This window comes from Neophocaena asiaeorientalis, unplaced genomic scaffold, assembly GCF_003031525.2.
Source record: "Neophocaena asiaeorientalis asiaeorientalis breed wild unplaced genomic scaffold, Neophocaena_asiaeorientalis_V1.1 scaffold517, whole genome shotgun sequence".
NCBI classification, from domain to species: domain Eukaryota; kingdom Metazoa; phylum Chordata; class Mammalia; order Artiodactyla; family Phocoenidae; genus Neophocaena; species Neophocaena asiaeorientalis.
This window is the reverse complement of record NW_020172724.1, coordinates 2,705,950-2,724,851: the sequence shown is the minus strand read 5'-3', so window position 1 is coordinate 2,724,851 and position 18,902 is coordinate 2,705,950. Positions and strand designations below refer to the sequence as shown.

The following is an 18,902-nucleotide window of genomic DNA, read 5'->3' as shown; positions in this document are numbered from 1 at the left end:
GAAATCTGATTGTCTGCACACTGTCCTTTGACTCTCAGCGACATGCTGTCCTGGTAAACCAAGGTCTGTCTGTCAGACCACCTTCCCAGAGAATGTATCAAGGACCACGTCCCTGGTATTCTGACACAATGTCCTGATGAAACAGGTAAGGACGAAATGTGTGAGAAGCTCGAGCATGCACCAGAACCTTCTGGAGGGCTTTTTATTTATTTTTTATCTTACATATCATCTTTTTTTAAAAAAAATTTTTTTAACAGCTTTATTGAAGTATAATTGCTTTACAATGGTGTGTTAGTTTCTGCTTTACAACAAAACGAATCAGTTATATATATACATATGTTCCCATATCTATTCCCTCTTGCGTCTTCCTCCCTCCCACCCTCCCTATCCCTGGAGGGCTTTTTAGAATGCACCCCCAGTAAGGCAGTAAGTCTGGGCTGGGGCTGGGGCTGGGGCTGGAGAATTCGCGTTTCTAACAGGCTTCCGGGTGGTGCTGCTCCAGCTCAGCGATCACACTTTGGAAAACGCTGCTCTAGGGGAGATGAGGCCCCCCTGTGTGGTGCCGGTGCCCATTCTCGAGCTTCTGGACGAGGGTGAAATTGCTTCCCAAAGCGGTCATGTGAGTTTACTAGACAATCCTACCGGCAGGATATGGGGTTCCTTTTGTGCCATTTCCTTTCCAGTACTTGGTAATGTCACACTTCAACATTTTTGCCCATAACAGGAGTGTAATGTGGTAGCTTCTTTGTTAATTTGCATTTTCCCTGATGTTAATGAGGTTACAGATCTTTTCATGTTTATTGCACAATGGGTTTGCTCTTCTGGGAGTTGCTTGTTCATATTGTTTGCTTATATTTGTTATTGATTTGTTTGTCTTTTTCTTATTGATTTTCTTTGTTGGCTGTATGTGTTGGGAAATCTCTCAGTTGATGGGTTGCCTTTTAACTTGGTTTATTGTTAGGCAGAAATGTTGTTTTATTTTAGTTAACTGTACCTTTTTTTCCATTCATGTCTTGTGCTTTTTTTGGTCTTTTGTTTAACAAATTAATGAAGCATTATTAATTCTGAAAAACTTATAAGATGCCCAGTCTGATTTAAGGATTATCTTTAAAAATGTATTTTAACTTAGATTTTTTCAAATTCATTTCCTTCAGGTATAATCAGTAATCAAACCGACAGTTTAAAAATCAGGCTAGGGACTTCCCTGGAGGTCAAGTGGTTAAGACTCTGTGCTTCCAATGCAGGGACATGGATTTGATCCCTGGTTGGGGAACTGGGATCCCACATGCTGCACGGTGTGGCCAAAAAAAAAAAAAAAATCAGGTTAAAGCATGATTTTACCAGTTATACTGAATAACAAAAACAATTCTAGTTCGTAACTTGTCCATTGATGATATTGCTGAAATGATATTTTAAGTGCTAAAAATGAGCTTATTGCCATTTAAACTTATTACTTCCACCACTGCTAATACTTTTGGCCGTTTTATTTGATGATTAAACAGTTTCTCCAAGGAGAAAGGGAGAAGAGCTTTTGAATCAGAGGACTCCAAAGTATAAGTTAGTGTAGGAGAAGTTACCAGGTAGGAGAGGTGTGGTGTGTGACTTCCAGGCTCGTGGCGGTTGGCTGATGAGATTTTCCATGTCACAAGAAATGCTTGCCTACTCCAGAATGTCCCCTGTGTGGCTACACTGGCCGGAGCAGCACCAACTAGATATTTATTTGCATCAACATGATTTTGAAATTCAGTTTTCTCTGATGTTACTGGCTCATTCATTCAAAAGGAAGAGAGCACTTACTATGTGCCAGGCAAGGTATGCAAGATGCTTTGCAGTATGTCTACTCCCTTTGTAAGGCAGGGATTGTCCTTATTTTACAGAGGCAGCAATGGAAGTTCAGAGAGTTTTTAAAGCTTCTGAGACTCTCACAGCTAATCATTGAGAGAGCTGAGATGCAAACCCAGATTTCTCTGACTTTACAACTTTCTTGCTATCACTGTGTTCAGTAACATTCTCTCAGAGCCCACTCTTTGTAGGCATTATTAGCTATTCATACTTTAGTGTGACTACTTTGCTAAATATTAAGCAGGTTATTTTGCGGAACCGTGAAACCTAGCTGAATTGGATATACTGTGGGAATAGATGAGCTGTCGCTGGAGGGTTTGAACTTGGCCATAACACCTTCTTAGAGCCTGAAATACTGGTACGCAAGGGCAGCACGGGGTGACAACCAGACAGGAGGAGGTTCACTTGCTTTGTCCTTTTTCCTAGGGTAAATTCTCAAATTTTAATTTCTTATAAATTAATGGGGGAGAGGGGATTCTGTTAAAGTGTTGATTCTAATTTCCGAGTCTAGGGTGGAGCCCCACATTCTGCATTTCTAACAAGTGGGCAGGTGATGCTGAGGCTGTTCATTAGGGAACCACACTGAATAACAAAGGCTAAAGTTATACTCAGAAGGTGTGTGTGGAGGAGAACGGACTGGAGAAGAAAGAAAATGTGTTTGGTAGGCACATGGGTCACTGGAGGAGTTTGAGGGCCGAGCAGCAGTGCAGCAGTTTTAAGGAAGGTGATGGAGGCTGCTGCCTGGGTGGGGGTGATGGGGGAGGTGGGTGGTGGGCACTGTGCCTGCAGTGCCTTTAGTTCATGCTGTAGGTTCAGAGCCCAGGCTGAGCACAGTGTCACTTGCTCCATTATGGTGTCTGGTGATTCACTAGACATGGTGCTACAGTACAAGTGATCCTTATGGCTCAGAAGCCAGCAAAAGCAGATCACACTGAGCGGTGGAAGTAGAGATGTGTTTGCCTCATTGTCCAAGGACCCTTTGGTGTAATTCTGGAGTATTCAATAGCAAGCTTTCTGCATTTGAGGCTGAGAAAGGCTTTTTTCCTGAGCTCTGGTAGCAGAAAGTATTAGAGTAGCTGGCAGCAGCTAAATAAGTAACCACACTTTGTGGGTAATTACTTTTTTATCATCTTGAATTAGGAAAAAAAGGAAGCACTTTTAACTGGCAGCACAGTGGGAAAAGCAGAGAATATTTGGAGTTGGAAGGACTGAGTTGGAGTATGGTGTCACTTACCAGTTGTGTAACCCAAAATAAATCACCGAATCTCTCTGGGCCTGGGCTTCCTCCTCTGTTAAATGGGGACAGTACCCTGCTGAGTCATCATGAGAGCTGACTGAGCTGACACTTGCAGGGGTGCTTTGTAAACCGCAAGACTTTCTATATGTATTTATTAATATGGAAAATTGGCATCAGAGACATCAGAGACAGAGTAGGAATGGGAGGCCGCTTCCACATAGGTTTGTGGGGTTTTTTTCACATAGGTATTTTTTGTTTTGTTTTTTTTAATCGAAGTATAGTTGATTTAATGTTGTGCCAGTCTCTGCTGTATAGCAGGGTGACTCAGTTACACACATCTTTACATTCTTTTTTATATTCTTTTCCATTATGGTTTATCCCGGGAGATTGGATGTAGTTCCCTGTGCTATACAGTAGGACCTTGTTGTTTATCCATTCTAAATGTAATAGTTTGCATTCACAAAGGTTTTTAAAATATGTTTTCAACCCCCCAAATGAGACAATTTTATAGACGTTTCAAAACATGAAATACTTCTGACCAAATTTTATTTATTTTTGTATTGGAGGGTCAGTTTGGCCTAAATTACCTAAATAATGATTTTAGTTTCTTATTTCATTTAAAATATTTAGACCTCAACAACACTATTCATTTATATAAAAATATTTTCTAGAGTAAACAAGAGAAAGGCAAAATATCAAGAGAAGACTAAAGCCAGATGACTTCATGACTGTAATTTTCTTTCTCTACAATTTTTGCCTCTAAAATGTTCACCCTCCCTGTTTAGGTGTTTGAGATGGGGATTTGTTTAGTGAAGAAACTGTATTCTGGGAAAAAGGTGACGACTTCTGTCTCTGCCATACCCTTTGGCTGTATTGTGTAACCGTAGGTCAACGATTTAACTCCATTAAGTAAATTGTGGACTGAGGTCATATAGTTCACTGTCAATCCATACACTTCCCAGATTTCCCACCAGTGTTGATGAGTTTATGGTGAGTTGACTTAGAGGGAAGGACGTGATATTTTAAATTTCTATAAATGTAATAAGGTCAGTTGGGATAACCTTCAATTTTAATTTATTTTAAAAATTTTTTATCAGTGTAGTTGCTTTACAATGTTGTGTTAGCTTCTGCTGTACAGCAAAGTGAATCAGCTATATGTATACATATATCCCCTCTTTTCTGGATTTCCTTCCCATTTAGGTCACCACAGAGCACTGAGCAGAATTCCTTGTGCTATACAGTAGGTTCTCATTAGTTATCTATTTTCTACATAGTATCAATAGTGTATATACTATAACCTTCAGTTTTTAAAATAAAACTGATTTATAATGACTGGCTACGGCCATGATGATTCTATTTCAAAATGGAAGTTATGTGCATATGTATAGTCTTTAGGGGTAAGCTGACAGATGTCTAGATACATCCTAGCTATCTTCTGAGTTTAGAGTTGAGAGGTGATGGCTAATTCCTTGAAACCATGTATAGTATATTTAACATTCATATTGATTGCTGTGAATTGACTCATAGACTTGACTCAGTGTTTTTCTACTTTAAAAATACAAGTCATTCTACAGCAAAGCTATTTTTAGCCCAGCAGAGGACTCCATAGAAGCACTCTGAATTAGTGATTCCCTGACAACATTGGGCTTGTGTAGGCCACCCCTTCCTTCCCTCCACCAAGTTTACGCTGAGTTGGGAGATCAGCTGGCCAATCATAGGCTGCTCTTCCATCCCACCCAACTTTCTGCTTTTTCCTCCAAAATTACTGGCTAATTTAAACACACCCATGTCGCCTCCATTTTTAATTCAGTTGGATATTTACCTTGGCGAGTGTGTTTGCTTACATAAAAAAGAGTAGTGTTTACTTCGTGATAACAAGAACCTTCAGAATATTGCTTTTTTTTAAAATATAGAATCACATATTTGTAGAAATCCTTACAGAAATGGCTTGTTCAGGGTGTGGGGTTATTTTCAAATTTTATATCTGGAGGCTCATTTAATACATCCCGACCTGTTGAGTAAGACCTGGGGAATGATGTAAAGGCAAATACACCAGCATTTGCAGGGTAGGAGACTGACACAGGTCCCTGAGAGCACCCAGTCCTCCCCAGAGCGCAGCGCTCACTCACCTCCTGGCAGGGTCTGACTCATCCTGGGAGCACACAGTCCTCCCCAGAGCGCAGCGCTCACTCACCTCCTGGCAGGGTCTGACTCATCCTGGGAGCACACAGTCCTCCCCAGAGCGCAGCGCTCACTCACCTCCTGGCAGGGTCTGACTCATCCTGGGAGCACACAGTGTTTGTGTTTATTGTCATTATTACTCTACTCTGGCATCCTGAATTCACCCAGGTCAGACACGTGGAAGTCATCCCTGAATCCTCCCACCTTTCTGCTTCCTACATCCAGTGAGGTATCAAATCCCACTTCTGCTTTCCGCCTATGCCATGTAATCTCTCTGCCTCCAGGGCAGCCCTCTCTAGTCTGGTCACCATAGAGCAATAGCAGCAGCTGGCAAAATGGTTTCTGTAAGAGTCTGCATCTGATCATATGCCCCATCCATGCACGTCTTTTGCTTGAAACCCTTCACCAGTTTCCCTTTGTCATCAAGAAAATAATTCAGTGAGTAACGTGAATGAACATAAGAGTGAAGGAGCCGAGGCAAATATTTAGTTTAAAAAAATTTTTAGAACACTTTTTTTAAAAAGTAAATTTGTTTATCTTATTTTTAGCTGTGTTGGGTCTTCTTTGCTGCACATGGGCTTTCTCTAGTTGTGGCGAGCGGGGGCTACTCTGTTGCCATGCACAGGCTTCTCATTGCGGTGGCTTCTCGTGTTGTGGAGCACGGGGTCTAGGCGCATGGGGTTCAGTAGTTGTGGCTCACGGGCTCTAGAGTGCAGGCTCAGTAGTTGTGGCACACAGGCTTAGTTGCTCTGTGGCATGTGGGATCTTCCCGGACCAGGGATTGAACCCGTGTCCCCTGCATTGGCAGGCGGATTCTAAACCACTGCGCCACCAGGAAAGTCCCTAGAACACTTCTGGATTTACGGAATTATTGCCAAGTTAGTACAGAGTTTCTGTGTATTCTGAACCCAGTTTCCCCTATTATTAGCATCTTACAGTGTTATTGGATCTCTTTCTGAGCTCTTCCCTCGGTGATCTTTCCAGTTTTTTCCCCACTCTGGCCCTCCTCTTTTTGGTCTTTTGTCCAGAAAGCTGGGTTTCAGTTACCCCATTCTGCTGTACACTTCGTATGGCCAAGCCTGTATCTGAAGCCAAGTGGCAGAAGATACACACAGAATAAACAACAGGGATTGGTTCCACTTTCTTGGGATCACAGCTTCTCCATTCAGAGAGGAAGTTTCCCCTCCCTTAGAATTTTAGGTGCCCACGGGCCTCCACTGCCAATTTTGTCACCATGGAATTGTCGGGGGGCTGGGGCTCAAGAGAATGGAAAAAAGAAAAAGAAACCCAAAGGATTTCCCTCCACTCTTGCAAACTTAGGGAATCCCCTTTCCTGCTCTTGATCAAGTCAATAAAAGGGCCTCTCCCAGAGCTTTCTCTGTGTGGGCCCTGGCACCCACTTCTGAGTTTTGCACTGCCTTGGGTCCAGGATACAGGAGTGGGGGGGGGAAAAGGGAACCTCACTGCCTTTTTGGTCTCTTCCCCTATTTGCCTACTACTGTTTACTTTTCAGAATCCTCAAACAGCTACTCCGTGCATTCTGTCCAGATGTTGTAGCTGCACTCAGTGGGAGAGACAGGGTGGAGTGTGCTTATCGTGCTTATTCCATCTTGTTTGGAACTAGAACTCGACAGGTTTAATTAACTCTCTATTTTTTTTTTTTTTTTTTTGCGGTACGCAGGCCTCTCACTGTTGTGGCCTCTCCTGTTGCGGAGTACAGGCTCCGGACGCGCAGGCTCAGCGGCCATGGCTCACAGGCCCAGCCGCTCTGTGGCATGTGGGATCTTCCCGGACCGGGGCACGAACCCGCGTCCCCTGCATCGGCAGGCGGACTCTCAACCGCTGCACCACCAGGGAAGCCCCAACTCTCAAATTTTTATCTAAGTAACACATACAGGGGACTATACCTATATAGATATATGGATGTATTTCCTTCAAGAGAAAACATACCAATGTATGAACTATGCTCATCAACCTATGAGTGGAAGGATGTACTATATTATTTTTCTTTTCTGTATTTTCTAAAAATTTCCCACAGTTATCATAAATTACACCAGAATAAAACTCAACTTTTTTTTTAAAAGAAACCTAATACAATTGAACCTTGTAATTAGAACCTCACAGCACCATTTAATATGAAACGTTTTGCTTTTATTTCAGTATGAGAAACCAGCCTAAGAAAACCCAGAGGTTTGGGGATGTTGTATTGCTTTCTAGTTTTGGAAACATTTTGCTTATGCCAGTATCAGATACTGTTTTGATTGCTGTAGCTTTGTAGTAAGTTTTGAAATTTGGGAAATGTGAGTCCTCCGACCTCATTTTTCTTTTTAAAGATTGTCTTGGCTATTTGAGATCCTTTTCAATTCCATATTAATTTTAAGATAAGCTTTTACATTTCTGCAAAAGAGGCCTCTGGGATTTTGATAGAGATTGCATTGAATCTGTAGATTGCTTTGGGTAGCATTGCCATCGTAACAGTTTGTTTTCCAACCCATGAATATGAGATGTCTTTCCATTTACTTAGAATTTTTAAAATTTATTTCAGCAATTTTTAGTTTTCCAGTGTAAAAATCTTGAACCTCCTTAAATTTTTCTAATTACTTTATTCTTTCTGATGCGATTATAAATGGAATTGTTTTCTTTTTTTTAAATTAATTTATTTTTGGCTGTCTTGGGTCTTCGTTACGGTGCATGGGCTTCTCATTGGGGTGGCTTCTCTTTTTTTTTAACATCTTTATTGGAGTATAATTGCTTTACAATGGTGTATTAGTTTCTGCTGTATAAAAAAGTGAATCAGCTATACGTATACATATATCCCCATACCCCCTCCCTCTTGCGTCTCCCTCCCACCCTCCCTATCCCACCTCTGTGTGGGGTGGCTTCTCTTGTTGCGGAACACGGGCTCTAGGCTCATGGACTTCGTAGTTGTGGCACACAGGCTTCAGAAGTTGTGGCTTGTGGGCTCTAGAGCATAGGCTCAGTAGTCGTGGTGCACAGGCTTAGTTGCTCCACAGCATGTGGGATCTTCCCAGACCATGGCTCGAACCCATGTCCCCTACATTGGCAGGCAGATTCTCAACCACTGCACTACCAGGGAAGCCCTGAAATTGTTTTCTTAATTTCCTTTTCACATTGTTCATTGATCATGTATAGAAATACAACTGATTTTTGTGTGTTGATCATGTACCCCAAAGCTTTGCTGAATTAGTTTATAAGCTCTAATAGTTTACTTTTGTGTGGATTCCTTAGGATTTTCTATATGCAAGATTATGTTATCTGCAAATAGAGATAGTTTTAGTTCTTTCTCTCCAATTTCAGTGCCTTTTATTTCTTTTTCTTGCCCATTTGCTCTGGCTGGAACTTCCAGTACAGTGTTGAATAGAAGTAGTGAAATGGGCATCCTTCTCTTGTTCCTGATCTTGGTGGGTGGGTTGGCGGGGGGGAGCTTTCAGTTATTTGCCTTTGAATATAACGTGAGCTGTAGTTTTTCCATAAATGCCGTTTATCATGTTGAGGAAGTTCCTTTTAGTCCAAGTTTGTTTAGTGTTTTTATCATGTATGACAGTTGGATTTTCCAGATGCTTTTCTTGTATCAAATGAGATGATCATGTGTTTTTTTCCCCCTTCATTCTATCACTATAGGGTATTACACTGATTTTCATATTTTAGTCACCCTTGCATTCCTGGGATAAATCATCTTTGTTCATGATGTGTAATTCTCTTAATATGTTGCTGGAACTTGTTTGCTATTATTTTGTTGAGGACTCTTTCGTCTGTATTCATAAGGAAATACAGTATTGGTCTATAGTTCTTTTCTGATGTCTTTGTCTGGCTTTGGTTTCAGTGTAATGCTGGCCAAATAGAATGAGTTAGGAAGTGTTGCCTCCTTTTATTTTTTGGAAGAGTTTGAGAAGGATTGGTATTAATTATTCTTTAATTAAGGATTTGGGGGACTTTACCAGTGAAATCATCTGGATCTGGGCTTTTCATTATTGGAAGGTTTTTGTCTTGTTGTTGTTGTTTTTAATTGGAAGGTTTTTGATTGGTGATCCAATCTCTTGACTTGCTATAGTTCTTTTCAGATTTTCTATTTATTTTTGAGTCAGTTTTTGTAGTTTGTATGTTTCTAGAAATTTGTTCATTTCTTCTAGGTTATCTAATTGGCTTATAATTGTTCATGTATACTCTTATAGTCCCTTTTATTTTAAGGTCTGTACTAATGTCACCAACTTTATTTCTGCTTTTAATAATTTCAGTCTTCTCTTTGATGTCTTTTGGTCTATTGAGCTCAATGTTTATCAATTTTGTTGGTTTTTCAAAGAAGTAACTTTTTGTTTTGTTGATTCTATTTTTTCCTAGTCTCTATTTCATTTATCTCTGTTCTAATTTCTATTATGTTATCCCTCTGCTAGCTTTGGGTTTAACATGTTCTTCCTAGGTTTTTAAGGTGTAAAATTAAGTTATTGGTTTGGAATCTTTTATAAAATATATAAGCATTTACAGCTATAAATTTCACTCTGAGCACTGCTTTTGCTATATAACATAAATTTGGTAATGTTTATTTTCCTTCATATCAATGTATTTTCTAATTTCATTTATAATTTCTTTTTGACTCAAGACTGTGCAGGTTAATTTTCATGTTTTTGTGAATTTTCTAGTTTTCCTCTTGTTACTGATGTCTATCTTCATTCCATTGTGGTCAAAGAAGATACTTTGTATGATTTCAGTCTTTTCAAATTTATTGAGAGTTTTGTCACCTAATATATGGTCTATTCTGGAGAATGTTCCATGTGTAGTTGAGAAGAATCTATATTATGTTTTCGGGGGGACTTTTCTATATGCATCAGTTAGGTCTAGTTGGTCTATAGTGTTGTTCAAGTCCTCTGTTTCCTTATTGATCTTCTGTATAATTATTCTGTCCATTATTGAAAATGGGATATTGAAATCTCCAACTATTTCTACCTTCAATTCTGTCAGTTTTTGTTCTATGTATTTTGGTGCTCTGTTGTTAGGTGTATATATGTTTATATTGGTTATATCTTCTCAATGGATTTATCCTTTTATCAATATATAAAGTAATTATTTTGTAACAATTTTTAACTTAAATTCTATTTTCTCTGATATTAGGTTAGCCATCCTAGCTCTCTTCTGGTTATTATTTGTGTAGAATATCTTTTTCCATCCTGTCACTTTCAATCTATTTGTGTATTTGGATCTAAAGTGAGTCTCTTATAACAGTATATAGTTGGATCATGTTTTGTTTTTAATACATTCTGCCTTTTAATTGGAGAGTTTAATTCATTTATATTTAAAATAATTGTGGATGAAAAAGGACTTCGGCCATTTTGCTGTTTGTTTTTCTGTATATACTTTAGGGTTCTTTTCTTAGTGCTTTTACCTTACTGGATTTTTTCCTTAGTGGATTACAGTTAACATCTTAAATTCATAGCAATCAAGTTTGAATTAATACCAACACAGTTTCAGTAGTATACAGAGACTCTGCTCAGTCGGTCTCCTCTGTCATGTTTATTGGCCCTAATTGCAACTTTATACATACTGTGTCCATTAACAAAGGTTTATAATTGTTTTATACATTTGTCTTTTAAATACAAAAAGAGTTATGAAAGAAAACTCCAATAATACTACCTTTTATGTTTACCTATGTACCTGTGTATGTACCATTGTTCTTTCTTTCTTCGTGTGGCTTGGAGTTACTGTCTGCTGTCCTTTAATTTCAGCTCCAGAGCCTCCCTTTAGCGTTCCATATAGGGCATGTCTACTGTGACAAACTCCCTCAGTTTTTATTTATCTGAATGTCTTAATTTCCCCTTCATTTTTGAAGTATAATTTTGTTGGATGTAGAATTCTTGGTTGACAGGTTTTCTTTTTTTCCTTTCAATACTTTAAATATGTTATCTCATTGCCTTCTGGCTTCCAAAGTTTCTGAAGAGAAATTGTCTGTTAATACTACAGAAGAGGGGCTTCCCTGGTGGTGCAGTGGTTGAGAGTCCGCCTGCCGATGCAGGGGACATGGGTTCATGCCCCGGTCCGGGGAGATCCCACATGCCGCGGAGCGGCTGGGCCCGTGAGCCATGGCCGCTGAGCCTGCGCATCTGGAGCCTGTGCTCCGCAATGGGAGAGGCCACAACAGTGAGAGGCCCGCATACTGCAAAAAAAAAAAAATACTATAGAAGATTCCTTGTATGTCATGGGATGCCTCTCTTGCTGCTTTCAAGAATCTCTCTCTGTCTGTCCTTCAGAAGTTTGACTATAATGTGTGTCAGTGTGGATCTCTTTGATTTTATCCTGCTTAGATTTTGTTGAGAATCTTGAATCTGTAAATTTGTGTCTTTCACCAAATTTGGGAAGTTTTTAAGCATTGTTTCTTCAAGTATTCTTTCTGCCCCTTTCTCTCTTTCCTATCCCTGTGAGATTCCCATATGCACATGTTGTTAAACTTGATGGTATCCTACGTGCTTCTCTGACTCTGTTCATTTTTCTTTATTCTTTCCTATTTCTGCTTCTCTAACTGAACAATCTCAGTTGGCCTATCTTCATATTCACTGACTCTTTTGTCTGCCTGAATCTGCTGTTGAACCCCTTTAATGAATTCTTGATTTCTATTATTATACTTTTCAGCTTCAAAATTCCTAGTTGGTTCATTTTTATCACTTTATTGATATTCTGTTTGGTGAGACACCATGCTGGCTTCCTTTAATTTTTTTGTCTGTGGTTCCTTTATACCTTTGAGAATATATGACAGTTGATTTTAAATCTTTGTCTAGTAAGTGCAAGGCATGGGCTTCCTCAGGGACAGTTTCTATTAGTTTCTTTTTTTTTTTCCTCCTTGCATATGGGCTGTACTTTTTTGTTTCTTTGCATGCCTGGTAATTTTTTGTTGAAAAATGGACATTTTGAATCTTATAATATGGCAACTCTGGAATAAGATTCTCTTCTCCCTGGCATGTGCTGTTGCCATTTGTTGTGGGTCACTGTTGTTTAATACTTTTCTGAACTATTTTATATTCTTTTGTTGTGTGTGGCCAATGAAGTCTGTGTTCCATTAGCTTAGTGGTTAGCTAGTGTTTTGACAAAGTTTCCTTATATACCTGGATCCTAGAAAAGAAGAAAATACTCTCCCAGTCTTTGCAGAGTGCCTCCATGTTAGGGAATTCTTCAGTGCTTAGCTAGGCCATCTACAACTCTGCCTTACCCTTGACTACCTGTTTTTGGGACCCTGAAGTTCAGCCACAGGTGAGAACTTAGGGTCTTCTCAGGCCTGTTCTGAGGATCTGTCTGGCTCTGGTCGTGTTCTTGGCCTTCTTGATTCCCTGGTGTACGTGGTAGCTTTAAAAATCTCTTATTCCCCATATATCTCTTTCCCCAGCCTCTTCCTTTCCAGGCTTTTGGTCTATTCTTGCTTGTCCCAAGTGTCACCCTTTGCCTCAGTCTGCTGTGGCCAACACCTTTGCCTTGAAATGCCTTCTGCAAATGCCATCTGGGAAGCTGCCTTTTGCTGTCAGATGGAACCTCCCATTTTCTTGCCTCTCTGCAGGGCTACTTACTGCTCTGAATCCCAGCTCCTGACCTCCCTGGCTTCCCATCCCTCTACCTCCCTGCCCAGTTATCCCCACCCCTCAGTTGGAGTCAGAGCAGTGTACAAACTCTAATTAATGCTGTGGCTTCTTGGCTGTGAAGTCTCCCCACCTGCCCCCCCAGAGCCTCCCTTTCTCTCTGCTGCCTTTTAAAATCCTGTAATTCTTTTGGGGTCTAGCTCAGGTTCTGCTTATTCCACGAAGTCTTTCCACATTTCTTTCTTCCTTTTCAGAACAGCTGTTATATATGGGGTGCTTATTTGGACTTTTTATTGGATGAAGCTCACATAATGCTGAAATTACCTAAAACTTTTTAAATGTACAGTCTGAGTCAGTTTTTTTTTAATTGAAGTATAGCTTATTTACAATTTTATTAGTTTTAGCTGTACAACGTAGTGATTCAATATTTTTATAGATTATGCTCCATTTAAAATTACTATAGGGCTTCCCTGGTGGCGCAGTGGTTGGGAGTCCGCCTGCCGATGCAGGGGACGCGGGTTCGTGCCCCGGTCCAGGAAGATCCCACATGCCGCGGAGCGGTTCGGCCCGTGAGCCATGGCTGATGAGCCTGCGCTTCCGGAGCCTGTGCTCCGCAACGGGAGAGGCCACAACAGTGAGAGGCCCGCATACCACACACACACAAAAAAAATTACTATAAAATATTGGCTATATCCCCTGTGTTATACATTACATCCTTGTATCTTATTTATTTTATACCTAGTAGTTTGTACCTCTTAATCTCCTTCTTCTATCTTGTCCCTCCCCACTTCTCCCCACTGGTAGTGACTTGTTTGTTCTCTGTATCTATGAGTCTGTTTCTGTTTTGTTATATTCATTTGTTTTATGTTTTAGATTACACATATATGTGAAAACATACAGTATTTGTCTTTCTCTGTGTGACTTACTTCACTAAGCATAATACCCTCCAGGTCCATCCATGTTGTTGAAAGTGGCAGTTTCATTCTTCTTTATGGCTGAATAATATTCCATTGGGCATGTGTATGTGTGTATAGTATATATACACACACACACCCCACATCTTTTTTTCTTTTTTTAAATTAATTCATTTATTTATTTATGGCTGCTTTGGGTCTTTGTTGCTGCACGCAGGCTTTCTCTAGTTGTGGAGATCGGGGGCTACTCTTCATTGCGGCGCGCAGGCTTCTCCTTGTGGTGGCTTCTCTTGTTGTGGAGCACAGGCTCTAGGCATGTGGGCTTCAGTAGTTGTGGCTCGTGGGCTCAACAGTTGTGGCTTGCGGGCTCTAGAGCACAGGCTCAGTAGTTGTAGCGCACGGCCTTAGTTGCTCCGGGATCTTCCTAGACCAGCACTCGAACCTGTGTCCCCTGCATTGGCAGGCAGATTCTTAACCACTGCGCCACCAGGGAAGTCCCCACATCTTTTCTGTTCATCTGTTGATGGACACATAGGTTGCTTCCACATCTTGGCTATTGTAAATAATGCTGCTATAAACATTAAGGTGCATATATCTTTTTGCATTAGTGTTTTTGTTTTCTTTGGATATATACCCAGGAGTAGAATTGCTGGATCATATGGTAGCTTTGTTTTCTTTCTTTTTTTCTTCCTTTCTTTCTTTTTTTTGAGGAACCTCCATACTGTTTTCCCTAGTGGCTGTACCAATTTACATTCCCACCAACAGTGTAGGAGGGCTCCCTTTTCTCCACACCCTCTCCAGCATTTCTTATTTGTAGACTTTTTAACGATGACCTTTCTGACTGGTGTGAGGTGGTACCTCATTGTAGTTTTGATTTGCACTTTTCTAATAATCAGAAATGTTAATCATCTTTTCAAGTGCCTGTTGGACATCTGTATGTCTTCTTTGGAAAAATGTCTATTCAGGTCTTCTGCCCATTTTAAAATCAGGTTGTTTGTTTTTTGGATATTGAGTTATAAGAGCTCTTTATATATTTTGGATATTAACCCCTTATCAAGCATATCATTTGCAAATATCTTCTCCCATTCAGTAGCTTGTCCTTTCGTTTTGTTGATGGCTTCCTTTGATGTGCAAAAACTTTTGAACTTAATTAGGTTCCATTTGTTTATTTTTGCTTTTGCTTCCCTTGCCTGAGGAGACAGACCCAAAAATATATTGTTAAGACTTACATCAGAGAGGGTACTGCCTATGTTTTCTTCTAGGATTTTTATGGTTTTCAGTCTTACGTTTAGGTCTTTAGTTAATTTTGCGTTTATTTTTGTATATGATGTGAGAAAATGTTCTGATTTCATTCTTTTACATGTAGCTGTGTTATGCAATCCCTATCAAAATACCTATGATGTTTTTCACACAACTAGAACAAATAATCCTAAAATTTGTATGGAACCACAAAAGACCCCAAATAACAAAGGCAATCTTGAGAAAAAAGAACAAAACTAGAGGTGTCATGCTCCCTGACTTCGGACTATACTACAAATCTATAGTAATCAAAACAGTATGGTTATGGCACAAAAATAGACACATAGATCAGTGGAACAGAATAGAGAGCTCAGAAATAAACCCACACACATATGGTCAATTAATCTATGACAGAGGAGGCAAAAATACACAATGTGGAAAAGACAGCCTCTTCAATAAGTGGTGTTGAGTCAGTTTTACCTTTTTTCATGAATAAGTTATTTGTGTTCCAGGATGACATATGTGAGAAAAGTTTGTGTTTGATGAGGGCAAAAGAAGCAAATATTCCATGTGGTTATTATGCCATTTAAGTTAGGGGAGTTTCTCACCAAAGTTTAGAAATGTTTGCACTTAAACAGCATTTAAGAGGTGGATGCACACTCCACTTCTGCATCAGAGTTTTAGGTCATCAAACTGACCTTTCTTCTGCCTATGGCATAGCCATCATACATGGCAGTGCAGGGGCAGGCAAAGGGCACCATTGGCCAGCTGCTTTCCACTAGTTCTGCTGCCTCATGGTGTATTGTGGGATAAGGTGCCCTTAAGCTTATTCCTGAAACTGGTCAGTGTGGCTTACATATACTGTTCATCGGAAACATGGTTTTCCACTTGGTATTTTACATTTAGAGATTCCTCAGGGGTAAATCTAACTGAAAGTGATATTTTCAAAGGCAGGTTTCTTCAGAGATTAGTTAGCAGAGGTTTAGAGTTGAAGGTTGCTACATGGAAGTGAGATCAACTCTGGGCCTTTGACACGTATTGGACTTAGGTAATCAGTGGGGCTGGGTCAGGGGACATTAGGACAATTCATGCGTAAGGGAGAACAGGACAGTCTTTGCGTAAGGGAGGCTTTAATTTGAGTTTATGATAGCAGATTAGGACTATGTAGTTCTTGTAGGTTCAGCTCTCTAAGTAATTATGTCATTGCCAAGGTCTGCCAATTATATCTGAAGGGGGCAGATTGATGCTGCTGTTTTAACTCATTGTTGAAGTGCTGTTTCTTTTCTCTAACTGGGTAAAATTTATTACAAAAGGGAAATCTTTGGTCTAGTTCAGCATTGCCAGGCCCTTGCATTTTGTCTTTTTACAAAAGGATGCCAGTGATTAGTATCTACTCTGCAGCATTATGGTAACACTAAATAATTAGAAGTTGAAAATATCCAGCCATTGGGGAATGAGTGGTTAAATAATTTACGGTATATCCTCATTGTGGGATACTAGTCAAGTGCTAAAAATGAGGTCTGCCTATATGTTGAGATGTAAAAAGAGGACCGTAGTATATTGTGAAAAGCAAGATGCAAATAACATGTATCTGGTGAGCTATTTTTTTTTCAGAAGAAAATCATGTATATGTACATAGAAGGTGCTTAGGTAATATTTTATTAAACCCTTAGTGTGTGCTAGCACTATGCTCAATACTCAGCATACCCATGTGATCTCTTGTAGTTCTGACAGCAATGCTCTGAGGTAGGTAATTATTTAACCTGCTTTAAAGATGAGGAAACAGCAGCCTAGAGAGTGTAGGAAGCCTACCCCAGGGTGCATAGTGGGTTAGAGGCAAAACAGGACTCCAGCCCTGAAGCCTGCACTCCCAGCCACCGTGTTTTGTGCACTTCTTGTTAACATTTATCTACTGAAAGAGGGTACGGTGGCCTAGTAGTTAGTAGGGATGTCATATGAGACTCATATAAGATGGATACTCAACTAGGTGCCTTCCAGATCCTTCCCTCACTCTGCATTTATGTCCAGGCTGCAGAAGCCTCCTGCATACGTTTCTGAAAGTGCCGCTTCTCCGGACCCGACATTGTCCCCTCCATCCCACCCACTCCCCCACCACCGCCCCCGCCCCATTAGGCTGCTTTGTTTTCTGGCTTCTTGCAAGCTCTAGGAATCTGCATGAGTACTTGAAACTTCATCTTGCTCTTAAAGCACATTTAGAACCTAATGGCTGTCGTTGTAAATGCTACGGTAACCTAGGTCTACAGTTCACATTAAACATTAGCTCACATTGCCTCCAGGTTTGAAACCAGTGTACCCAGAAGAAATTTACAAAAGGACAGTGATGTTGAAATATTTTAAGTGCAAACAGCAGGATTCCTGTGTGTTGACAGGGACAAGGCTATGTTGTCTAAAGTCCCTGTTTGATTCCTCATTTTCCGTCCCTTCCCAGTGGCCTCTTCCTCTTTGGACCTTCTGCAGTCTTGTGACTGAGCATTCTAGCTCCCTCTTTGTAAAATGCCTCTGATTAAATGTGTATATGTAAAATCTCTTACTTTATCCCAGAAGACATCGCTTTAATAATGGTTTTAATTCCCTGGAGGGATAGTACTGCCACTGTTGACCAGTTGGAAAACTCAAGATTTGGAAAAAAAAAATTTTAAATGCTCATAGGTACAGAGGGGATTTGGTTGCCAGAACTGTTCGTTGGGGCAATTGTGTCCTCCCTTTTGCTTCCCACAGTCCGGTGCTTGATGCACAAGGTTTTGGTTGATTACTTTGTATTGCATTCTAGTGGGAACCAGTTTCTCCACCCATTCTCACTCTCCGTGATCTCAATTCCCTATTGTTCCTTGGGCCTGAGGTTGCAGCTAGATCTGAGAGTGGGAGGGAGTGAAGTGAAAGACGCTGTCCTTTAGTGTAGGAATTGGTTCAGGATATAATCCCGTCCACTTCTTTTCTTGGTCAAAGCAAAAATAATGCAGGAGTCACGTGAGCAGGATGTTTCTCACGTGTATAGGACCAATTTATCATAAGAAGCTTTGGGAAACTGGACTCTGATGATTTCCCCATAATGAATCTGCCTCTCAGGAATCCTTTTCCAGAAATCATTGTTCTCTGTAGCCCGTGCGGATACTTTTCTAACATCTTGCTTGTTAATGTGATTGCCAGCGTCTTAGAGAAGTTGACAGTTTCTGTGATTTCTATTAGCAGAAAAATGTGGGCTCGAAAGCTTTTCCTCTAAATGAATCTGTTGTGTAACATCCAAGCTGACTCAGAATATAGGTGCATATTCTTGCTCTGAGAAGGTAGAAGAAGGGGAAGAGCCCAATTCAGACAAGGTGTGGGCGAGGAGGCAGGGCACCCAAGAGCAAAGGCGTCCTGTGCTGTAATCTCAGCCTAAACCATATCTCTGGGCAGGAGTTTTTTTGCTTCCTATTTATTTGTATCCCTGAGTAACCACAGACCCCCGCCTCCAACGTGGGATGTTAACCTTGGTGCACTGAGGAGATGAGCTGCAGAGCTAAAGCAGAGTCCCAGAGGAGCTTCAGTTATGCAGAATCTGTACAACCTTCTTTGCCATACATTGGCCACAGGCTTAGGGCTTGGGAGATGAGAGCTAAGGGCTGAAATTCCTCAAGGTGAGCAGACACACACACACACACACACACACACACACACCCCGGAAGTGGACTCCTCCAGTTTTCTCACATGATTATTCAGGCACTTTCACTTTTCCATATATAGGAGTCACTCAGGAGCAAGCTCTGGCCAGTTGGAGGGAGTGACACATCCTTCTCCAGTCCCTCCCTTCTCATCCCTCCGCACCTTTACCCTCACGTGCGCTTGCAGGCACTTAGGCAGAAGTGAGCCCTGTGGCTCTGCGGAGACGAGCCTGTTGGGTTTAAAGAAGGAAAC

General features: G+C 40.6%; 1 protein-coding gene across 1 annotated transcript in view; it reads left to right on the top strand.

The window, feature by feature from the left end:
- The window catches only part of DYDC1 (DPY30 domain containing 1), a 59,154-nt gene extending 40,271 nt beyond the window's left edge, over positions 1–18,883 (top strand). Inside the window, exon 8 of the mRNA XM_024740224.1 lies at positions 18,732–18,883. Within this exon, the coding sequence (XP_024595992.1) occupies positions 18,732–18,854 (123 nt within the window). The 3' untranslated portion in view covers positions 18,855–18,883. The remainder of the gene's footprint in view (positions 1–18,731) is intronic.
- The last annotated feature ends 19 nt before the right edge of the window (positions 18,884–18,902 follow it).